This window comes from Ornithodoros turicata, chromosome 2, assembly GCF_037126465.1.
Source record: "Ornithodoros turicata isolate Travis chromosome 2, ASM3712646v1, whole genome shotgun sequence".
NCBI lineage: Eukaryota > Metazoa > Arthropoda > Arachnida > Ixodida > Argasidae > Ornithodoros > Ornithodoros turicata.
In genome coordinates this window covers 141577744-141603022 of record NC_088202.1, presented here as the reverse complement: position 1 = coordinate 141603022, position 25279 = coordinate 141577744, and the positions used below count along the sequence as shown (strand labels likewise).

Here is a 25279-nt window from a genome sequence, read left to right as displayed (position 1 = left end):
CAATGAAACAGAGAGTGAGAGAGACAGTGAAGGAGAGAGAAATCCAGCCTCGGCAGCAGTGCAGCGCGAGAAGGAATGAAAGGGTGGTCCTTCACGACCACGAACTGCTGAACATGAGACTTTGATGTTCTGAGGTAATTGAGGCAACCAAGAAGCTGCGGGTTCGAGTCCTACAGCTGGCTAATTTTTTTAGTGACTTCCGTCTTTCATCAACGAACTGCCTGTTTGCTTAGGTAAACCGACAAGGGCTTTGTTATTCCCGGCAAGAATGTGTCGCGTGGAACGTGAGAACTGCGGGCCATGTAATGTAATGTAAAAAACAAAGAATGAAAAAAAAAAAGAAGAGAGAATAGCAGTTCTGCATATTGCAGAAACAAGCGTAACACTGTAAGAGAAAAGTTTGCGCTCTCCGTCGATGTAGCGGAACCATTCTCATGGTTAACGCTTGATATCGCCCTGTATGACAGAGTGTGAAACATGCAAGAGAAGATGGGATGATGGGATAGCGCGATTGTATGCCCATCCACCCTGTAACTGAGCACTAGTGCACGCGAGAGCCATGCTGATATTGTATAACCGGTAGCGCGTTCCTGGCCGGAAGTTAGGAAAGTCTAAGTTTGTATTCCTGCGTCAGCACCTTTTCCCGAGTTCTTTGACTGTCACTGTTTATGCGGGACTGGAGGCTTGTGTGTTTGTTTCGCCTTTGGATATAAGTCGGCTGGCTCAGCCAGTTCTCGTCGTTGTACCAAAATGAACGCCTTCGATTGCACATGTCTCGCAAACATAAGCATCACAACCTACCCGGACGAAGTCGAAACTGCAGCCGTGCACGCTCTCCATATGAAAGTCGTGGAAAGTGAGCTCTATTCTTCTTCCTGGCGTCAACCGGATGTTCCAGATGCACTCCGTGTTTGGCGGATAGCCGTTGGGATAGTTGGGCGTCTGGATAGTACCGTAGGTCTTGCGCAATTCGCCGCCGCATCCTTGCCAGGCGTACTCGAGACGGAAGCCCTCCATGCTGTTACTCTGGTCCGTGATGAACCTAACTCTGACGACGTTACCGGTGGACGTGATAATTGAAGGAATTCGATCCCCACACAAGCGGGCCAAGTTGCGATTTCTTGTGGGAGGACCGTCGTGTTCTGCTGACGTTGACTCGTTGACCTGTTAGAGATAAGTAAGAAAAAAAAAACGAGTATTTTTGTTGCGCAAACACCATATTTAAGAGAACGGGATCTTGGTATAGTCTTGGTGTGTCTTATTAGGTCCTAATGACACGGTATGCGACTTCGTTGGCGCACAACCGAGTTACGCTACCGGTGAAGGTTGTGACCAGTGAAGTCACGGCTGTGCAACACTACACTCTAAGAAAAAAAAAAGGAGTATTTTTACTCCTTTTGGGGACTAAATGCCTTGCCACAAAAACAGTCCCTTTCGGGAGTAAATGCACGGGAGTAAATGAATGTCACGGAGTGGAGGCTGCATTTCACGCGCTGTTGTAAGACTCCCAAGTACATAATTCGTGTGCATGCATGAAAATGCCATGAAGCAAACCGGCAACCGTGATATATCGAGTGATATAAAATCTTGCGCCATACATAGGGCACAATTTGCGAAGAAAGATGTGTGGCTGCAAAATTGCTACGTCGTCTGAGTTATACAGCCTTATGTTCAAATTGACCAAGGGCACATATTTACGTAGAATGGTGCATTCAGGAGACCATACGTGAAGTTTTATGACAATTTGCAGTCCTGGGGAGTAAATGTCGGGACTAAATGTCGGGTTGGGGGACTAAAATGGGGAGTAATTGCAGTCTAGGGGAGTAGAAGCTGCAATTACTCCCCGTTTTACTCCTTTTTTTCTTAGAGTGTAGTTAGTTGCTGAAGGGATCGCGTTACGAGTGATTCTTCCTGTAACCTTCAGGCGCAAACATCAGTCACTTGACTGCTCCTCTGGAGACGTCGAGTCACCACCGTTGGTCTTCGTCACGTAACTCCCTGTACGAAGCTTCCATTGCTGCGTTCCGTGAGGATACGGGAAGCATGGCGATTACAAACGGTGGTACGGACAACAGTTTGTGACAATAGCGAGTTTTAATGTATCGTACGCTATCACTTCTGCGTACGTAAGAAATAGCGTTGGTGGTTCTGCACACGCCCAAAAGATAAAGAGAGCTTCGCGGATTGCGCAGCACCACCAGGCTAACTCTTACGTACGCAAAAGGGGATGGCGTATAACGATGCACTAAAACTAATGTATTTTTTGCGTTACTTGAATCTTATGTCAATCTCATTTTCAGCTTACCCGGACCAGTGAAGAGAGATGCCGGTTGATCAACTTTGGAAAAGTGAATTTTTGCACAAGTCTAACATGAACATACGGAAGACGTCGCTGGAAACAGCTCAAAATTGAGAAATCATCCATATTTGGGACACTTGTCGGCCGGTTGCGTTAGAGAGAGTCATTAGATGAGAGAGATTAAAGGGACTATGAAACGATTTTTTTCTTCGTTTCGTTCGAAAGAAGACATTTTTCTGAGTCTAGAACCGAAATTTTACTTTCGTCGCGCGAGCGGATTTCTCGGGAGCGAATTTAAACGGAGCGGCGAAGGGAGGACAGCTGGCGCCACGCCGTGGCGAGCTGCCGAGCGGAGACACAACGGGTAACTTGACGCGACCACGGCCGGCTCAGCAACACGTCATCGTGACGTGTTGCCGAGCCGAGGAATCCCGCCAGGAGCATGCGCCGTAGGATCCCGCTATGCGTTCATCGGGAGTGGAAATCTCCATGACAGCAGCTTTCGCGCGATCGGCAGATTTCGGCAGTGGCGGCAGCCACAGTGCGAGCTCGCGACATTACTTGCCATTGTGCAACACCGGTGACGTAACGGGGAAGCGAAGTGCGGTCCGTACAGTTACACCATCGGCAGGGAAATATGCGCGGGAGAGGAGGAACGCGGAAGAGACATTTCCAGCGCGCGCTCCTCGCAGAGTGGAGCGATTTCGTCCGGAAAAATTTGTGGCATATTAGTTTCTCTGCGGGAAGAACAGTTTCCATCGAAAAAAAGTATGGGGGTTCGGGAAATTTCATAGTCCCTTTAAGAAAAAAAAAAGCATATTCAGGGACGAGTTTTTCAACGAACACAATAAGGTCGCACCACGCAAAGCTGCAGTTGCGATATACCGATTTACACGTCTTGTGAGACGAAACCACATGGTGCGACTTCTGCTGGTGAAAAGTTGCAGCTAAAGTTGGGCTGTGTGAATGTACCATTATTATTCCGTACGGACACGTTACACACGACACTGTGGAGCACTCTTTTCTATTAAACGAGGAACTTGCGGTGCCTACGTTAAAGACAAACGAGCCCGTGGTCTCGCGTTGCTATATACGAGTGTGGCAGGGAAGCGGCCAACGCGCGAAGTTCAAAAGTCGCGCGCGCGTACACTGGGCGCAAAAATAACGTTGTGTACTGCATATGTGCCGTGTCAGCAACGTTATGTTCTTGTGCACCCAAGATTTTGCGTATATTTGCGTGCTCAGTACTGAAGCTCTCACGCACTCTCACAGAACTTGGAGTGTGCTGTGCAACTGATTTCTTGCCACAGTGCCTGGGACGTCTTCTAGTTAAGAGAAATGGAATTACATTACACCGCTTAATGACATCGTCTCAATAGTCATCATGACCTCCACGGTCCGTATCCTACTACTTCTGATGTGCAGCGATAGCGCATTTAACTGTTTCATTCACTGTTAGAATTATACCTTTTGGGGTATAAACGGCTTGTCCCAGGGCGCATACCTTTTGAGGTCTAAACGCTATACCTTCCTCAAGGTATAGTATCTTTATACCTCCCTGTAGGTATATTATTTGCACCTCAGGGTATAAATATATACCTCCTAGAGGATATATTGTGAAGACATTGTGGTATAACTGGCGAAAACGGTAATATTCGATTTATTTCGGTGTCATATCCGAGTGGCGGCATCCCAGCCGCTCTTTCCACAAATTTTGAGAAAAAGGGCCAAAGGAACGATGACGAAACAAGAAAATACTTGGAGACGCTCGCGCACAAACTCACACAGAATGGATGTGAATAGGAGAGGAAAGAAATGAAGCAAAAATTAGCATCAAATTGGAAACAAAGAAGTAACATCAACAAATATTAGGAAAAATATTTCTAGGAGCAGTTGGCATTAGCTGGAGAACAGATACATAAAACACACCGCGGCTACGCATGGTGGAGACCATCCTTCGCCCGAGAAGCAACTTAAGAAGTGAGGACGTGTAGATTTATTCATTTTGGGAACAAATAATAGGTTCCACATGTCACTGCCCAACCTAATTAGAATGCTACTTATTGTTGGCTATGTTTTTAAATTAACTTATTGTTTAACTGAGATGATACAATCGCCGGCACAAATTAATCTGATCCCACATGTTGTAGAAGAAAAGGTATACAAAATGCTGAAGGTATAAACGTAATGGAAAAATGCTTTATTATACCCTCAGCTGCCGTGGAAGGTATAGACGGAGTGATCTATACCTTACACATGATTTAAACAGGGTATAGAGAGTGCTAAGGAGCTATAAATGTCGTACTTTAGGCCTGAACTATACCTTTTTTGTACCTTTTATATACCTTTTCTTCTAACAGTGTACTGACGCCATCACCGCAGGACAATGTGATTGGTCAAGCTTCCACATAGGAGGAACAGGAATGGTGAACTTACTTCAAGGTAATCGTAATCGCAGTTGGGATGGGTCTCCAAGTGAAAATGAGAGAAGGCCATGGATATGTTGTGTCCCATGGGGGCCTTAATGCCCCATGTGCAGTTGTAGTTGTGCGCGTAGGAGTTCGGGAAGCCGGGGCTCTCGATGACTCCCCGCCGTTTGTTTCTTATGACGTTGTTACACTCTGCAAGGCATGGATGTAAATGTAAGCTTGCGTTGACAATCTTTTACATTGCGATCGTGTATCAGCACCGCAGGGTAGTCAGAACCAAGAAGGAACAAAGAAAAATAAACACAGAGGAGGTAGCTACCGTCAACACGGATTCGGGCTACTGCAGAGCGCTAAAAGTAGCGCAGAAGCTAGTTTTAACACCCTTTTTACTTCTTATAAAACTGTTAAGTAGGCCACCAAGATGCTCCATGAGAAGTAGTTCACACCGCAGAGTCATAATTATCGCTGAAAGTGTATTTAAAGTACGCCGCAAAAGGCGACAGTGCGCAACGGCGATGGAGGGCAGGACCAGCCTGTGATCTGCCTGGGACCTCATATTGACGGCTACAGGGGCCACTCTCGCTGATTCGTCCAGAGAAATGATGTTGTCCGCTACTCCGCTGTCGTCTGCTACTCGGCTGTTCGGGGTTCTGAAAAAGCATTGCTCCTGGCTCGTTCATGGTTCAGCCGCTCCTTCTACCTTCAATTATCCGGAGGAACTGGCAAAACTGCAAATTTTTTTGGATGGTCGTCTGTACTCATTTAAGTTGCCACAAGGTAAATGTGTGAAAATAAAAGAAAAGCAGTAGCAAAAGTTATCACAAAATGTCCCTATGACAGGGACTCCGATCAGTTGCAGGTACCAGCAAGGGCGGGTCCAGGATTTTTCTGAGGTGGGGGTTCTGACTTGGAAAGCATGCTATTATGTAACCAAGGTCAACTGATACTCTATGTAAGGGCTGAAATTGTGAGGGTCCAGGGCATACGATCCCTCCCCCCTAATTGCGCCAGGATACCTAGGGAAGAGAAGCTTAGGGGAAGAGCAGGGGTACTTAGGGAAAAAGAACCCGAGAGGTAAGTTAAGAAGGTTGCGTCGTCTATGCCTTTATCTGCAAGAAATTACATGAGGGCACCTACTCGACGCCGCCCACCGCGCAGTCCAAATATTAAATGTGCTGCCATCCAATGCCAACCATGGGCCGGCCATAAGCCGATCCCGCACGAACTAATGCCGCCATGGCTTATTCGTGCGTGTGCTACGTTTTACATTGTTATGATATCATTAATATCGGAAGAGCATGTTCGTCAATATAGAACTGATTCGTCGCAGACAAAACTGGAAAGTTAAGTGAGAACTGCGTCCATCTAAAACACCCTGTGGCAACACTTCAGATCGTGCATACAGGCAAGAGACATCGGGACAGTTGTTGCCATCTGAGGATCTGGTAGCGTCTTTGATGGGCAGGGATTGTCAGTCAATCTATACTACTTCACGAATGTGGTGCTTTCCTAGCGAATATTGTTTTTGTCCAGAACAGTAGTCTCGGTTCGAAATATTTTCGTTCGTTTTCGTTCTGAGGCTCTTCCACACCAGTTCGCTTGACTATTTCTATTTCTACTGCTCTCAAGAGTAGTTCAGACTCCACGACGTAAAAAACAATGGACGTCCATCCTAAATGATTGTGTGCGTGGTGCCTACGACATTAGAGTTGCCCACGACCTACTAGACTGCACCGACAGTGTAATAATATGTAACTTTCTATGGTGCGTCTTGTCTGATTGAACCGTTTGGGGCGCTGCACATCGGGCCGCGGCAGAGCCGTTTATAGGGAGAGTTTGGCCATTAGGAGGAGCCTAACTTGAAGCGCGTCATGCGACGTCACGGCTAAGCCACCTCCCTCGCCGTGCTCTATTGTTGTCCCGTTGTCAGCCGGTCGCCGACGCCATATTGATGCTGATCGTTGTTTGCGATGCAAGGCGGGAAGACACGTGCGTACATTGTCCTTCGAAAGCCTTTCGTCCTTGAACTCTTTCAGTTTGGCAACAAAGCCCCCCTTATCACAGGCGGCTGTGGGTCATAAGCCTGCTATTCCTGTAGATTGCATTCATTGCGACAACAAAGCTGACGGACAGCATCAATATGGCGCGCACCAGATGACTGATAAGCGGATTCTGCTTGGATTCAGGCTTTTTTGGGCGGCGCAACGACGACTCTGACGTCAAAATAGGCTCCACCCACGAGGCGGCAAAAGATCACAGAATGGCGAAACTCTCCCTATAAATGGCTCTGGGCCGCGGGATTCCTATAATGGTTGCGCAATGGACTTTTTTCACAATGGCCTATGCGCATACGTATGACCTTGAGGCGCCGGAGAGGATTATCCCCGTCTTCACTAGAATGGTGCACTATGGGGACGACAGAAGTGGGGACCACTGAGGAGACCGCACGAATGGCGCGGGCTTGTTCGCCCCACCCCGGCCGTTTTGGCCCTTTGTGCTACCTACCTGAATACGTTTTGACCTACCATGGTTCGTTGGAGAGCCGCTAGGATACCACGCGTATGTGAAAAAGTTCTTTTTTCCATTCTTATTTGGACTGTGACCGGCAGAAGCAGGCACTCCGTCGGTAGCAGACGACAACAATCGTACAACTCCCATCAAAGTGCTGCTTAGACCGACCATGATTACGGAGTCGATTATCGAGACTTTTGCACGAACATATGCCCCGTGCAATAAACTCTATTTGTACAAACATTCTAACGTAAGCATGAGTACGAGGCATCAGAGCAGCGAATTAAGTGATAAACATACCGATGACCGGTGTTGCTGTTATAGGCTCCAAATTGCGGCAGGTGATAGGGAAACGTAAAGATGACGTGGACGGGTATAATCTAGTACCTCGTAGAGGCACCAAACAACATTCAGTGTGCACTCAAGCGGTGGCGCTCTCTGCAGCCGATTCACATCTCTTCGAGTAGGATTGTAGGAACTATCCTTCTTATTCTCCGTCCTGGTCTCGGGTTGACTCAGTACATACACGTATGGCCTTCCGTGCTTGTTTCTTTCGCGACACGAAAGAGAATGTGCGAGAAATCCAGGTAAGTGATCTACAGAAATCGTCAGACTTATTTCGTAGCAATTTCATCATCAGTGTCGTGGTCTCGTTACTGGGGGGCGCTGTTGTTACTGGATGTCTCGATCCTGTGACTGGCACGGGATCGATGACTCCATTACCACCGCTGTGGTGCGACTGAAACTGTTTTCATATCCCGCGTCATAGAACAACCGATGCCCGGGGCCTACCTGCGGTGTACGCGATGTGAAATCCTCTTCCAGCGGCGCTTGCGTCTGTACGGAACCTCAGGAACATTGTGGAATCCGTGGACTGATAGTGTATGGCCATCTGGGGGGTGTTGCACAGACGTGCAAGGCGTGGTGATGCCATCGACGGACCGTCATAGAGCTGTAGAATCCCGTATAGGAACCACAAAAGGAAAACATGAAACAATCTGTGCCACGGTTGGGCCACCAAGAAAGAACCGAACGTCAAACACACAGATATATGCACAACAATTCCCGAAGCTCCGCTCTGCAGAGACTGGCGTGCTGCTTGTTTTCCTACACATATCTGCAACACTCTAGTTAAAGGGGCGATAAATTGGTGTACAAGGAGCACTCCCTCAAATGCGTTGTGATGCGTTGCCGATGGTGAACATTTTCAAAAACATTGTTGACGCCCTGAACCTGAACATTTGAATTTGAAATTGTTTTCACTGCACTTTTTCTTGCTCATCCTCGCGCTGCGAGAATCTCTTTTTGGCTACGTGAACAACGTTAAAACAGTGCAGAGACGAAGCACGAAGAGATAAGTGCACACATAGAGCGCTGAGTAGCACCTGAGCTTTACTTCCCAAAGGAGGCAGAAACTGAAAGGGACAGAAAAAGAGGAAAAGAGGACAACCAAGAACAATCTTGAAGATAAGTAATCTCTTTGTACAATACGTCCACTGACGGCTTGCTGACACATCTTTCACCTCTATTGTGAATTTGTGCTCCTTCGTAGATCTTCCCCGCTGTTTCTATGTGGTTGTGTACCAACTTGCCCAAATCTCCGCCTTAACTCCTCTTGGCCTCAATCGTGCTAGCAGCGTTGACGACTGTAACAGGAATTATGGGCATACCGAGAGGGCAACGCAGGTGGGGTGGACGGCAGGTCCCCTAAACTCACTTCGGAAAAGCGTGCAACGAAGAAGGCCGCCACTAGATACCCCAGTGTTGCCGTTCCGGATCACTTCAGCGCGCTAAGTTTAGCGGCAAAATGTTTTTGTTGTTTCTGCGAATGAATCTAGTCTTTATATGTCCAAATAAAACGCGTATAACAACTTTCTGTGTCGTGTTTCACTTTTCGGTCCCGTTTTTAAACGTGTTGAGCGATCGGAAGGATCTAGTGCACGGCTGCGTACATCACAATAGCGTACCTGTCGTACCAGGCGCCGCAGGCGCAGTCGTCCATTTCTCCTTCGGTGACTTGGCCTGGCTTGGATTGTGCTTCAACTGGATCTTTAGCGCGCTACAATCAATCGCAAGCCAACGTCTGGTAACAATGGGGTATCTAAGGGCGGCCTCCGGCATTGCACGCATCGGGATAGGAACAGATACATGGGAAAATGGCGACCTTGGGGGACCTAGTGGACGGGGCTCCTCACCCCCTTAGCGCCAAGGTCTGTCGTGAAAATTGCACAGCGTCCGCAGCGCGCATCTCCAGGAGAAGAAGTGTGTGTGGGGGGGTGGGGGTGGGGGGCTGCACACTTTGTCCCCTGGCACGCCGATACTTTTTACGTATGAGCGTTATGTCGCGACTTTTGTCTATTTGTTCCTTCCTATAAGTGGCGAGATGTAACGGTAAGATAAAAGCGTCCTCGTGAGCAACGATGACAAGGCGGGTCATAATGTTTGCCATACAGCCATGAGCTTCTTTGAGCAAAACCTACCTCAAGGAAGTCGTAGTTGCACTCAGCATGTTGTTCGATATCAACATCGACGACAACAATAGAGATGACAGAACCTTGTGAAACCTTTATGGTCCAGCTGCAGTCGGCGTTGTGACCGTAGGGCTGTGGGTAGTTGGGTGACGTGATGTGGCCCGACGTACCGGATGCAACGCCTCCGCAACCTGAGCACACAGAACAATCTCGATGGTAAGTTGAGGACGAGAGCCGCCAGTTTTTCGAGCAGATACTGTTCGAGAATCATAATTTCAAGTGGCAGAGCCACATTCCAGATGGCGTGGACCAGGTAACCCCACATATGTTGATAGCAGGGTTAGAAGGTTGGAATACATGTACAACATACTCTTCCGGCTCTTGCAATATTTCAAGGGGTCTATCGAAGCCTACATCGTTGTGTTTGCTTTCCCCAGTTGGTCGAAATTATACCCAGTCCTAGCCCGCGGCACGTGCAACAGGTAGCCACACAAATGTGAGCGGACGCCAGCTTACGCCTGCCAATCTACTCCCAATTGTTATAATTATTCTTTATTTTCTCCGGCACAATACAGCAGGTCCGTTGCTGTAATTTCTGTTTTCAGATTGCGTGTACTAAACGTCGTCGTCGTTGTTATTGTTGCGTGTCGTGTTGTGTGCACTGCTTGCAACAGCTTGTCTTTGCCTGACACCAACGACAAAACAAAGGCACACCAATCATTAGTGTCTATAGTGTCGATATATACAATACCATTTGGGTTGCTCTCGCATAACTTTTAACAAATCCGTATTATCTTCGCTGTATTTAGCTACCTAATGTTAGTGAATCGTTTTCACTGAAATAGTTCACGAACGGTACCCCGGAGCGCCCATGGGAAGAGGGAGTGGTTCAGAATGGAACCTGGAGCGGCAAACCCGTTCGCAAACCGTTCGAGTGTTAATGATTCACTACACAGGTGCTGCGCGCGTGAGCAGTTAGGTTGGACCTGGAGTTGTCTGCGCAGGGGTGCAACACGCTTAGATCGTTTTCGTTTATGTCCCACAATTCGAACGCTTTGCATCTTACTCCCTGTGGACGCAAAATGGTTCAGCTTCATCTCAATGACAGCGGTTCTTACTTCCTGAATAGAATACTGTCACTCATTGAATATCACGTTTTATGGCATATAATGCAATGAAAGAACCGGACAGAAAGCAAGGAAGTATCTCGACGTGATTGAAAAAGGAATGAAAAGTAACTTGGAACTTAGCTTAAGTTACTGTGGCAAAGTTACCTGAAAAAGAAACGAGTTGCTTTGAAAGGTACCGCGGCGCAAAAGTACCGAGTTAAGTTGCAAGTTACAAAAAAAAAAAAGAAAAAAGAAGAACTTAGTTGTAAGAATACAGCAACTACACTGTTCCCTGGTTACGAACAGAATGAGTATTATTTTTAGTCCGTCCATCTCCAACTACAACAGAATGAGGCTCGTGCCCCGTTCCTCAGCTTCTTTATTGTCTTCCCTGGTACCCTAAGAATACAGCAACTACACTGTTCCCTGGTTACGAACAGAATGAGTATTATTTTTAGTCCGTCCAACTCCAACTACAACAGAATGAGGCTCGTGCCCCGTTCCTCGGCTTCTTTGTTGTCTTCCAGCTGGTACCCTAAGAATACAGCAACTACACTGTTCCCTGGTTACGAACAGAATGAGTATTATTTTTAGTCCGTCCAACTCCAACTACAACACAATGAGGCTCGTGCCCCGTTCCTCGGCTTCTTTATTGTCTTCCCCGGTACCCTACATTAGTTACAGTAATGAGTTACCTCGAACTCTGGAACCATACTTGTCGCCATAAGGAAACTGGAAGGAAACGTGGTACTCACCAGTAAGCGCCGTGTCGTAGCTGACCTCGAATCCAGCTCCGGACACAGAGTCGTCGCTGACGAAGCGAAGTCGGAGAACGTTGGTGTAGGAAATGAATCCCTGCGGTGGTTCTCGCGCGCAATACTGGCCGGCAATCGGTGCTGCAGGTTCTACGCCATTTCTAAGCAGGCAGGGCAAACATTCATTATTACAAAATGCACGAAACGGTTCGAAAGGCAACCAAGTAATGCAAGGAGTCCAATATAGGTGACGCCTGGTGGCACGTCTGCAGAAACGCACAACCAAGAAGCACCGAGAGGAGTTTTTGGAGTAAAAGGGACTTGCCAGAAGGATAGCCCTGTGATATTTCTGTCGTAAATGGAGGGAATAACGTTGGTACGTAGGGTTTTAATGTAGCAATTTGTACTTGCGCAGTATTGGCGCCCTAGGTGTGAAGACCTTTCATTATATCACGGAAAGAGACAGCTCTTCCATAGAGAGAACTGATGTTGCTTCGTCGATCCCTGTCGTATGAATGTGTGCATGAGTGTGCAAAAATGTAAGAGTGAAAGGAGGATGAGTGAGAGAGAGTGACTGGTTTGTCCCTTCAGATGACGCACCCTGGAAGTCGCTGAGAAGGCGTGTTAGCTTAGCTCAATTGATAGAGCCCTGGACCGGTAACCCAGAAGATGTGGGTTCGAGTCCTACAGCTGGCTAACCTTTTTTAGTGACTTCCATATTTCATCAGCTCTTCCATAGTCGTATGTGCTCAGTAGAAGACGGGATTTTTGATGAAAATATTGGCAGCTCTCTTTATCCCTCTACTTAGAGGAAGGTAGTCGACTTTTTCGTGCGGCTTCCTCCCCTCACACAACTTATTGCGCCCCGTCTAGAACCACTTTGTACCTTGATCATCCTCCTTCCTTCCTTCCTTTGTGCAAAATGTCGTGTTTCCATTAAAGCAGTTACTAGTCTGAGCCCGTCTGGTGTTGCCTCTGTATATCTCGCTCGCCATTTTTCGCCTTATATTTATATATAAGGTGCGTCTCCACTATGCCGATCGGCTCTCTCGGTGTGCTTCGGATATGTCTCAATATGCACAGTGAGGATGCACACCTCGATGGCTTGGATTCGTCGGTATTAGACACTCTGCGAACTCCTACTTAAGCAGGGACAATTGCAATTGCAGAGACAATTCGGCAGTACGTCATAAAACCGTATGTATTAATTATACTGTTATCGATTTAATGTCCATAGAAGCTCGTCCTCAATACATTACTTTGAAGGTGTACACTTGACGGGAGAGAGGAAGATAAGGAAAGAAAAATGGGGCGAGTTCAAGCGTTAAGGGGAATGTTCACACTGAGGAAGGTTGTTCAAGGATTTTCAAAAATATACTTTTTATCACGTTCCAGAGCGATCTGCGTTCATTACGCCACTTGGAATCAAGTAGTCTGTCGCAATTCCTGCGCGTAAAAACACCTCATCCCATCGTCATGCATGTAGCTGTTATTGTTTTTCCCTTCATTATACCGCTTTTGGTCCTTTCTATTTATGCGAAACCTCGACTTGCCACCCCCCTTGATTTATGAACCTTTTCCGGGAACTCTTAGCCGTTCATGTGTGGACGGATGACTAGACATGCATTTGAAAAGTAACGTACCGTATCTCCAGATAGTCGTATCTGCAGGGTGGACCTTCAATGTCGAACGTGGTGAAGTTAAGACGTATCTGCTGTCCTTCCGGTGCGTGAATTATCCAGGAACAGTCACGCCTTGAAGGATAGGAGCCAGGAAAGCCCGGCGACCGGATGACGCCTTCAGACAGGTAGTAGTCGCGACCACAGACTGTATGGAACAAACACTGGTCAACATGCCGCTCTTGCAAAGTATGCACGTCATCTATACGTGGTCTCCCCTCCTACAACAACAACAACAACAACATAGATGATGACAACAATGGATGATGATGATGTGGGATGTTTCCCTGCGTTGGGTGCAGGACCTACCCCATTCCAAAGAGGTTCATATGAGAGGATGACGAGGGAAGGAAATCCCTACAGTTCGTGAAGGAGTCAGGTGGCCCCGAGAAAGGAAAGAAAAGCGCCAAGTGCACGGTACTGATGTCCAGGGTTACTCCATGGGCCGAGAACTTTGCAGATGTTGAATGGCCTCTGATCGAGCATTTCAAGTTGACATTTAAAGGCCCGTCGCTCGCATACGTACTGGCTGCAGTCTTCTAAAATGTGTCGGATTGCTGCCCTCCTACAGAGTGATATTGCATTCCGCGTTATTCCGTTTTCTTTCACCAAAGTAATCATGGCTAACATTTAGGGTTTCTGTAATAGCTTCGTGTGTACGGATAAGACATGGTAATCGTAGAAAATGTTAATTTCTTGTTATTCTAGGAGACATTGTGCTCCGTCGTTCAAGTTGATGCCACGACATGCCGTGTTTGGGGGAGCCAGTTCATGTCTTCATCAAGCCACGATGCCTAATATTTTCGCCGTGCGAGGTATTGTCACTAGGCCAATCAAATGTACAAAAACTGTCTGGGAAAGCTACCATGGCCCGACCCGATCTCGTAGTGTGACGTCAACAGACCTGCGTGGCGTCAGCTCTGCGAACGTGACGGAGTCGTGTCGATTTCCTTCCTTCGTTCGTTCGTTTCCTTCGTTCGCTCTTTGAAGGCGTGGGGGGGTTTCTTGAAGGAATACAGATAAACAGACCCCTTTCGCGCCCGCGTTACAGGTCACCCGCGCTTTTCGTCCCGCTAATATTTCATTTGTGAAAAACGTAATATAGGGCAAAGCAGTTCACTTACCATTTAGCAAGTATTAAGAGGAACTTAGCGACGTTTTTTCGGTTTCAGTTTGCACATATTTCTAGCAGACTTCGTTGAGAAGTTAGATATTGACGCCATCCAAATGAGAAGCGACAATGAGGGATCAGATCGAACGGGACGGGTAGTGCAAATGCGCTAGACACTCGTCGCAGCTTGTGCTCTATACCCGCCATTCTTGCATACATTCATTGTACATGCTCTACTGAGTTCATATGAACCAACATCGAAGAGGATCATATGGACGTACAGAAGGGCATCGCTCTGCGCTTTCTATTTGTGACATCAGACCCACGGAAGAGACCAATGGATTACAAGACCTCGTCTGCTGGAAAACTTACTGCTGCTGGCGTTGACGAAGTCGAAGGTGGACAGGAAGCCATCGTGCGCTACGTTGCCATCTGTTTGGAAATTGACGAAGAGCGTTTCGCCCGTCGACGTGAGGGCCGGTGGAATCTGCGTCCCGCAGTACCTGCGTGTGTCAAGGCACATCATGGAACCAGTGGGAAAAGAGAGAGAGAGAGAGAGAGAGAGAGAGAGAGAAAGAAAAAGAAGAAAATGGAAAGAAGGGAGGAAGTAAAGTCGAATGGGGAGGGGTCTGCATCTGCATCACTACACATCACTACATCATCACTACATCAGTGTAGTGACCACTGCATCAGTGATCACTACACTGTTGGTACGGGTCATCAGCGTGCCTTGCTGAATAATGGGATTACCATAAGCCACTCTGGGTCTCGGTATCCAAAGACGAGGAGAGGGAGCATTGTTCTCTTTGTTTTCTCTCTCTCTCTCTCTGTAAAGGCAGGAGCTATTTTTCCGCGTCGTATTTATAAAACAACCGCGCCGTATTATTGGAGAATGAACATATTCCAAGATGGCTTGACGCATATTTCACCAATCGCAAACAGTTTATTACTGTTGGTAGAGCCGATCCTTTGTAATTACCTGTTCGGTGGACTATTGGTTCTAAAGAAACAAGGGAAAGGGTGCAAGCTAGCTGGTATAGATCCATGAAGAAGGCCGAGAGACACGGACACAGAAGACACTGAGAACCTACGGGTGTCGTCCCACCTTCTGTGTCCGTGTCTCTCGGTCTTCTTCATGGACTATTGGTTCGATGAGTTTCTTTCCGCGTTAGCAACTGCACTTGCAATTTGAAACCAAAAGGTAAACTATTTACCTTCCTATAGTGTGACCGGAAGAGTCAGCCACTTGCACGTAGTCGTATTTGCAGTCGCCGGAGGCCTCCAGGATGAACCCCGCGAATGTGAGGCGTACAACAAATCCTGGTGGCGCGCGTAGTATCCAACTGCACCGGGAGTTATGGGGATACTGGCCCTGTTGCGTAGCTGGACTTTGAAGGGTTCCAGCTGTTGTGAGCACGCCGCCACAGTCTGCACGTTACAGGAAACGATCATTAAGACGGCACACTGTAGAGTAAAGGTTTCGGTACATTGAAATTCACATTCAATGGATTCCGCACTCCAAAGACTGCGGTTGACGGCGAGTTCCAGATATTCAGAGGTTTCTGAGCATACGAAAGGTTCACGATAGTCAAAGGGTACAGATACATTCAAAGGGTTCTGAACATTCAAAGCGTGCAAGACATGCAAGTGATGCCGCACACTCAAAGAGTGTCGGCGCATTTAAGGGATGTCAGTTTATGTACGTTCGCAGGATTTTTTCCGTGGGGGCAAGGCATTCAACTTTTAGAAACTAGATAATAAAATGGCAACAGTTGAAACATTTGATATGCCGCAGATACGGAATATGACGACACGTGAGTTTTAATAACGACTTGCGTGTCAATAAAGAGAGCAATTTCCGCAAGTATAACCTTGGCATTCCAGAAGGGGCAACGCTGCCCTCCTTTGCCCCCCTCTCGGTACGTCCATGTACCACCTATTGGACCGTTAGAAGAAAGGCGTATAATCCAAATATGTATTGCAGATGCCTAAAGTCAGTCGTCTGTCAATCTGAGCGAGGCGAGAAGCTCCGTCAACTACCTCGGGCACTGTAAAGCTTCGGAGAAATATCTTATGTCATTAACAAGCAACGTCAGTCTTCAGAAGCTGTTATAGGAAGGCATCGCGTAACAGAGTTGGTGTGCCAACATGTGTTAGTGAATGCAGCACGATCTCTCAATTGTCCCATAATGCTGATGAGGACTCTCTAGGTCCACCGGCTGTCGTCTGTGTCTAAGGGTACTCCTCCATCATCATGTACACTTCAATCAATAAATTTTGCCGGCTTTTGAAGAACCGAGATTTAGACGAGTACATTATAGAACAATCGTTACTGGGCATACTACTGCTTTAACGTCAACGACGTCCGACGCCCTCACGACACAAGTTACTCTCTTCCAACTTGTGCAGTGCCGTTGTCTTCTTCTTCGTTCTTCCATCATCATGCTTCCCCCTGTCCCTTTGCCTGAAATATTCGTGTCTCACATTGTAACCCCGCGAGTTATGCTTGCTCCATCTGGCGAGGAAACTGCGTAAGATGTGGAGCCTGAAGGAGGAATTTTCCGTTGGGCGTGCTGTGTACTTCCGTGCTACCAGCTTACAGTGACCCCGAGTCTCCATCTGGTTGGCTAGGCTGCAGACCTTAGCCGCGCGCATGCTTTGAAGGGCTCCCGTGGCTCAGTGGTTAGCGTGCTGGCCATGTCACGTCGAGACTGGGAGGTACCCGGGTTCGAATCCCGGTGCCGGCTGTGCTGTCTGGGGTTTTTCCTGGGTTTTCCTCAGACGCTTTCAGACATATGTCGGCACAGTTCCCTTAGAAGTCGGCCCAGGACGCACATTCCCCCAGGGCGTGAGTCGTGACGTTGCCCACATACGTGAGGCCGACAGCGGCAAGCCCTATCACCACACCACCACCACTTTGAAGGGAGTGAGAAGACCTATGGCCATTGGAGCTGGACATCGACAAGTTCGACATTAGTTATCCACACCTTGTGCCCTTACCTGTGGGTATGGTCGTATAATTGGCGTAGAATCCCTGCCGGTGCACAGAGTGGTCAGAGTGGAAGAGGAGGTACATGTGGTTCAGGGTTGATGTGATTGGATCTGGAGGAGTGCGTCCACACAGTTTAGCGAGTTCATTCGTGCCGTTTATGAATGGTTCCCAAACCTGTGCAAATGTAAATAACGGGTGTAAGTGACAGGTCGTTATAGAAAAATATCCCAAGTCGGCCTCAATGTCCGAGTGCTATATGACGTATCAACAACAACTCCGGTATGTCCGGGCGGTATTTCGTGGACGGGCTTAAATGCGGGTGTCGCTACAGCGTCCAGGCTAAGGCTTCCTTAGTGTGGATGGTGATGTGATGAAGAAAAAGAAAGCAGGATGTAAGTGTGACCCGGTTCTCTCCCTCCCTTTTTCCAATGGGGCAGTGAACCGCCGGAGTGGCGGCAGCGGTACCCTTCCTGTGGTTGTCTGGTCCGGCGCTGTTGCACGGCTGGCAGCGCACGAGCTGCCAGGCGAGCATGCCATTTATACGTCCTGCTTCTACGCGCCGACATTTCTGTTCCTGATCCTCACGCGCTCGTTTCAGTGGCGTTGTGAAGGCCGGTAACTATATGCTGACGTGTGAATATAGACCAACTATACCTTTGTATAACTTTTCATGTAAACATCTGACATTACACCCCTCTGTTCTATACCGCTGTGGAAACCGCCCCGGTGCGCATTTGCTCTCCTGTTCCAACTTTCCAGATTTTCCGTTCCTTTTCCACGCTTTCTTCTCTTCCTATACGCACGATTTCTGCGCGCTATCTCTCTGTAATGGACGGACCTACACTTCGCTACCTCTTCACTACTACAGCTTCGAGACTCGCTGCATTGATCCCAGAGCGCTAGCTTTTGTGGCGACTGCAACGCCCTCATTCTCCGTTCAGGCGGTCCAAAGACGTCGTGCATAAGCGCGCAACAATAACATCGCTACCTTAACGTAGTCGAAGCGGCAGTGGCCGGATTCCTCAATGTCCAGCATTTGAAAGGTAAGCTGTATGGCGTTGTTCAGTGGAACTTCGATCGAGTAGTTGCAGTTTCGGTTTCCTTGGTACTCGTTCGGGTAGCCAGGTGACATTAGCGTGCCGTTCAGATCCGTGTAGCGGCCACCGCAGGCTGCGTGAAAGAAGAAGAAGAAGATGCGGAAGAAAAAGAAGCATCAGCAGCACAGACAATAAACGAAATCTCTCTAATAGAACTCCTGAAATAGAATGCTGAAAAATTTTGTGAGTACGGCCATGTGGGCCTGTTGGTGAATATTAATTCTTGACTGCCGACGCCACTCGTTGTATTCATTTCGTCCGTGCCTGGTACCTCCGGGAGTCAAGAATGAAGTATTTTTTTTTATTCAAAGGTACCCTACTTCTCCATTTCCTGTGGAATTGCGTAGGGGAGAGGGAAATACAACTGATAACAACAATGTCAATCACTCTATATCTAGCTAACGCAAACTCAGTGCCTTCTAAGTATCAGGAAGATTCAGACATAAATGAACAAAGATTCCTCGAGAGCCTGTTTCTACAGCTGGTGGCAACTACCCAAGCAGCACGATGTACTGAAAATCGAGTGCAATAGGGGTGGACGGTATGTGTCTTATCAATGTTCTTTAGTTTCACACGTGTGCTCAAGGCCTTCCACCTACCCGTCCACCCCTATTGCACTCGACTTTCAGTACATTTTGCTGCTTGGGTAGGTCCCGTGGAAGGCCATTTCATTCTGATATGGTTCGCACGAAAAATGAATCCTTAAAGACCGGTGCATGGGCGATACGGCTCGACCTTGCATACGTGATCCAGCCGTTCCGAGATAAAATGGTGACTTGGCAAATAATAGTTATCGGCTAACACCCGTGTGTCCATAGTACATGTCGTAAAAAAACTTTCAAGCGAGACGCCCTGCAGCGATTATCCAGTGGTGTCCAGCTCATGGCTGCTTTTAAATCTGCTGATATGACATCCTGAGAGTAATTGTTCGTAACAAACCTTGCAGCTTGATTTTGTACCCTTTCTATTTTCTTCCGAAAACCAAAAAAGAATGGCGAATGCAAAATTCCATGACAATCTAATCAAGGTGTCGGCATCATTATTCACCGTGTTCGCTTTGCTGTTTGCCTGTCCAAATATTTTAGTACCAGACGGTATTTAAAAATTTCGTAACTCGCCATAAAAAACGTAACAGACGTGACAGCTAAAGGCATGTTTATTGGCGTTAACGCCACCCGTCGGGAAAAAAAAAAACACACAAGTTTTTATAAGCTATACTATCAGCCCTCTAGCAGTAGATTTACGTATGTAAATGTTGTGGCATTTCATGGCAGCTATGGTTGCGGTGCTTGTTCGAACCTCCATGCACAAATGTATTATATGCGATCTTTCTCAGTCGCGTGTATGAAGTGACCTCTTGACAGCGCCTCGTATTGGCACAATTTAAGAGGTACAGCACACCTCTGACTGTGACATTGAATTTCTGGCTCAAGCGTCAGTACTGTTGAGTTCACACTAAATACCAATACCGCTAACGGAGAACAACAGCACCACATTGTCGTCGCATGAGGCGTAAAGAGGAGGGCAAGGACCATTTGAAAAACCAAAGCTGGACACACAACAACTACACAGAACTTGTCACGTATTATACCTGCGATGTAAACGGCGTTGAAACCCCGCTGTGCGTTACTACCGTCGGTCTTGAAGCGCACGAACATTCGACTGCCCGAAGACTTGATGTGCTGTGGCCCAGTGGATCCACAGAAGCGGCCTTTCAGTTCGCTACTGTCATCCGGTCCGTCAAATATCTGCGGAATGGGAAATAGGGTTAGTTAGAAAAAAGAAGAAACTACGAATAATATCAGCCCTTGACACAGCAGTAAGCCCAGCAGTTTACGGGGATCTCACCTCTACGTAGTCCCATCGACATGACCGTCCGGATTCCAACTCGAAATCCTCGAATGTCAGCTCCACGCGTTCATTTAAGGGGACTCTGATCTCCCATTCGCAAACGATGTTGTGATTGTAGCTCTCTGGGTAATTGGGAGAAGTGAAGCGTCCTTTCGTTCCAGACAGCAGACCACCACATCCTGGTACACCTGCACACAATATGCGCAGTGTACAATTATTTAACTGAAATCTAGAGTCATAGAAAGCGTGGGTGAAATAAAGGATCTGGGTTGGTCAGATGCAGTCAACGAAACGGCACCGTAATAGACTTTACAAAACAAGGTACTTAAACAAAGTTCCGTATGATCTACGTTATGAAATGCAAACAACTCAAAAGGAACCCCTGGATGACTTTTGTCGCAGAGGCCACTTTACTTCACTACTTCACAGTCACAGCAACGTTATTTTAACCAGTGGCTTTACAGCAGCAAGGATGCTAGACACGTCGCTTAATAGACAAGTTCAGAAAATCCCAGAGTGCTTAGCGTCGCTTTGAACTGTGGGAGTTTACTAATACGAAAGAAACGGGTGGCCTCCAAACTGTTTCGATTTCTCCCCTACCGGTCCATTGTCCAAGACGTGTCAAGGTCAGCGAAAGCGAAATGTGAGGGATTATTCTTCGCTCCCCCGCTTAGCAAGCGCCCAGGATGCAATGCGTGCGAAAAGAGCACTGGGATTTTCTGAACTCGACTATTCGTCAAGCGAACCATCAGGAGCGACTTTGCAAAATAATATCGTATGAAACTGCGTTTTATCATTGCTCAATACAGTTTATGCAAAACAAACAAACAAACAAAAACGCAGCAAAAAATAAGCCATCCGCTGATTGGCGCGACGGTGGAGGCGCGGTATGATGCCGTGACGTCACATGCCTGGGCCGACGTGAGTGAGTGTGCAAGTGCAAAGGAAGAAAAAAAAAAGATGGCGCTACTTAGAAGCAACATAGCGACGTCCACCTCATTCAACTTCGTAAGCTACGAACTTCTCATATCATAAGTCATCGAAACGTACGGGAGGTATTCTCGATGGTATGCAGATCGAACGCCTTTGTTACGAGCTACAGTTAAGCTACTACTAGTACTTAGGTACTATACTGTTCGTAGTACAATCCGTCGCTGCCAAGAAATGTAAAATTTATATGTAGAGAGGTACCCTTTAGCTGCTCCTTCAATAATGGGAAGGGTATTTCGCATGCCTGTTCTTGGACATGCCCTGAAGTCTCGACACATAACGGGCGTCGACGATAGGCGTGGAACATGACGCATCTAAGCGACTCGGGTCATGCCTTGGAACCAGGTCCCCCAAACTCACCTCGGAAAAGCGTGCAACGAAGAAGGCCGCCACTAGATACCCCACTGTTGCCGTTCCGGATCACTTCAGCGCGCTAAGTTTAGTGGCAAAATGTTTTTGTTGTTTCTGCGAATGAATCTAGTCTTTATATGTCCAAATAAAACGCGTATAACAACTTTCTGTGCCCTGTTTCACTTTTGGTCCCGTTTTTAAACGTGTTGAGCGATCGGAAGGATCTAATGCACGGCTGCGTGCATCGCATAGCGTACCTGACGTACCAGGCGCCGCAGGCGCAGTCGTCCATTTCTCCTTCGGTGACTTGGCCTGGCTTGGATTGTGCTTCAAGTGGATCTTTAGCGCGCTACAATTAAACGCAAGCCAACGTCTGGTAACAATGGGGTATCTAAGGGCGGCCTCCGGCATTGCACGCATCGGGATAGGAACAAATACATGGGAAAATGGCGACCTTGGGGGACCTACTCAACCGGAAGAGGACGTGTGACAAGTGAGCGGACATGCTATCATTCACCGACGATGGCCGAATAAGACGTTACGAGTCACATTGCTTCCGTATGCCTCACAGACTGCGCTTAGGTAACACTGTAGGAGAAATACCGTACCAGGAACCGAAGCGTAGGTGACATGGAATCCAGTGTCCGTCTGAGAGTTATCGCTGTGGAAGTGCAGTAGTGCCAGATGACCTGCCGTCATGACAGGCGAGGGAATACCGGTACTGCAGTAACTACCAAGCAACTGGTCATTCTCGGAGGCACCGTCGTAGATCTGCGTGTCGAGGGGACACAAAATATCAGCGCGCTGATGCTATCGGCGTAATGAGTCACGTTCCCGGCTATAGTGTCGTCGTGACATGCGCAGCTGCGCCCAAATGACTGTTATACTGCTGAAAGTTCCATATACTACATTAGGAATTCTAGATGAACGTACAAGGAATGCACAGACAGGTGGGCCCCTTTCTGGTAGTACATTGTGGCGCTGAAGAGCTTAGTATTCAGAGCAGGGCACTGCCTCAGAAATATCAAGTTCCCTTTCTTTCACTTTTTTCTTGGCTATGTATTTCTCGCTGAATTTGAAAATACAAGAACGAAACCAGCTGATCGCGAGCTACACCAGCCCTATATGGACGACCACGGATGTTGGCGCCACCTGTCCTCTAAGCGCCGAAACAATACTGAGTCACTTCAGGGTAAAGCGGGCTTTTATTTTTGAGGATCCATATTGAAGCCTCTGTAGAATACCCTAAACCTTTGCCATCACTCCCTCATCGCTTCTGTAATAAGCTTTCTGGATGTGACAACATACAGGGTGTATGCTATAAAAGGTCAGTCACATTTTCGTGCAAAAAGTGATACCTCCTTGATGCTATACCTCTATCACGAAAAGACTTTCTCTGCCTCAAAGTGAATCATTTATGCTAGAGGAACCTACGAAACGATTGTGGTTACCTAGCATTGTGTAACAAAATAAATATGACCATGCAAACTTTCACCTCCATCCATCGGTATTGCGCATAGGAAACACATGAAGACGAAAGTTTCCGTGGCCGTGTTTACTTTATTACGCAGTGAATGGTAACCACAATTTTTTCGTAGGTTTCTCTGGCATGAGTGATTCACTGTATGGCAGCACAAGTCCGTCTCTCAAATAGATATAGTGTCACGCGCGAAAATGTCACTGACCTTTTATAGCATACACCCTGTACTACCATCTGACATCAGTACTTTCTGTCATCATTTCTGTACTTCAGCTCGCGATTGCGTGGTTCGTGGTTGGTATGCCCAGCCATTACCAAACAACAACAACAACAACAACTTTATTTTAGAGAGGATAATAAGGGTGTTTCATCGCCAGAGGCGAGTCCTCTACCCCGTCGATAGCGATAATTTGGTTATGAGCCTCACACTGAGGACCCAAGTCGTATTGTAATTGTCCCATTTACCTTCAAGAAGTCGAAGTTGCAGTTGTTGTGGTGCTCTAATTGTAGCGTGGCGAAATGAAACTGTATTCTCTTCCCAACAGGTACTCTGACAGTCCAGAAGCAATCTCTTGAAGACGGGTAGTTGCCAGGGTAACCAGGAGACTGGACGGATCCCACGTCGGCTTCGTCTAGGGCTTTCCCGCACACTACGAAGAAGTTTCGCAACGTGTATGTTTGACAACTTGCATTGTGAAAGCGTAATGCGAAAGACACGCAGTGGCGTATCTAGGGTGTGGCAGGTGTGGACAGGTGCCATGGGCGCCAGGTGAACAGGGGCGCCATTATGTGGTCGGGTGTGAATGTGCCAGGTCGGGCTCTCAACCTGGCACATTCACAAATGATCTAAAGCACCCGCGATTAGAGAGGTTGTAGTGTGGAACCTAGTGCGGACCACACGAAAACGCATCCCCAAGGACATCACGTTAACTATGTTGCCATGGGCGCAGGTACCTCTAGATACGCCACTGAAGACACGTCAGCTTTTTCGTTTCGTAACTGAAACCGTTAACGTCTCATCACACGCCTGTAAACCGAAGGTTGACGATGAATTACGACGATTACACACGCATGAAATGCGGGGGATTCTCAGGAGGAGAGCACCCGACATTTCGAACAGAAGTTGTTCTTCATCGGGCCGGAAGTCGGTTCTGAACAGGTTCAGAAGTTCGGTTCGGATGTCGGCGCTGTTCTTTTTGCCCAGAAGAAGCTCAGGCTCTGTTCGAAATATCGGCGGCTCTCCTCATGCGTATCTTCCCGAAACATTGGTTCACTGGTTCATATTGTTTACTCCCATATCTTTGTGCAGCAGAGCACACATTTGTAAACTTTCTCCTGCAGGAACGTAAAACGTCCATTGCTCATTATACGCAGGTTCGCATTATATGCGGGCAAATACAGCGCTGGTCACAGTTGACAGATATTTTTTTGAAAGTTGAGATTTAAGTCGATGTAAAGTTCAGCAGGCTCACTACTTTATCGAAGAGTACTGATCCAGTCAGAAGATTCTGTCCTGCGGATGTCCATCGGATATACTTTCACGCAGATACGGATATCCGTAGAATAATGAAATTCCTCCAGCGGAGATACTACGGAGATCCACTTGGCCGGGCTTCGAACTTCCTACGAACGTGCACTTTGCGGACATAACCAGGAGATACGGACAGAAACAGGAGCTCTCTGGGATGTAGCGTTTATCTCGAGCGCGCGTTACTTTTTTATTTTTCAGAAGTCAGTATACGCTTCGTAGTAAAATATAAAGCTTGTTTCCGCCATTTTTTTAACATCTGCCACCGTCGCCGCTCGTTTCACTTTGTGTTGCTCCGCTTCGCTTCTCATGAGGGAAAATCAGCGCGGCGTTTCAAAAATAAAATAAATAAAACAAAATAAAAAGAAACGAAAGAAGAAACAGCTACAAGAGATTGGGCCACTCAGCCGAAATGCCTTGGAAATGAAGTTGTATTGTTGACCGGAAGGAAATGAAGTTGCATTCACTTCCAAACAGGGAACAGACACTGTACATTGGTGTTCTTGCGAGCTTCTACACATTCGAGAGCCCTGTTCGCCTGTGAGTTGAAATGAAGGGTGAGCTGTCTAAGTTTAATTCGATTGCGTGCACAAACAACGGCGAAATGAGAAATTGTTTAGCGTATT

The 25279-nt window shown here is 47.4% G+C and overlaps 1 protein-coding gene across 1 annotated transcript in view; it reads right to left on the bottom strand.

Moving 5' to 3' along the window:
* Positions 1–25279, bottom strand: part of LOC135386240 (cubilin-like) — a 165110-nt gene that overhangs the window by 100308 nt on the left and 39523 nt on the right. Inside the window, exons 17-30 of the mRNA XM_064616049.1 lie at positions 23591–23775; positions 22254–22416; positions 20302–20492; positions 20045–20201; positions 18345–18526; positions 17365–17530; positions 15579–15792; positions 14737–14867; positions 13218–13401; positions 11575–11735; positions 9720–9901; positions 8032–8191; positions 4736–4920; positions 802–1164 (exon numbers count right to left, since the gene is read on the bottom strand). Of these exons, the coding sequence (XP_064472119.1) occupies positions 802–1164; positions 4736–4920; positions 8032–8191; positions 9720–9901; positions 11575–11735; positions 13218–13401; positions 14737–14867; positions 15579–15792; positions 17365–17530; positions 18345–18526; positions 20045–20201; positions 20302–20492; positions 22254–22416; positions 23591–23775 (2624 nt within the window). The remainder of the gene's footprint in view (positions 1–801; positions 1165–4735; positions 4921–8031; positions 8192–9719; positions 9902–11574; positions 11736–13217; positions 13402–14736; positions 14868–15578; positions 15793–17364; positions 17531–18344; positions 18527–20044; positions 20202–20301; positions 20493–22253; positions 22417–23590; positions 23776–25279) is intronic.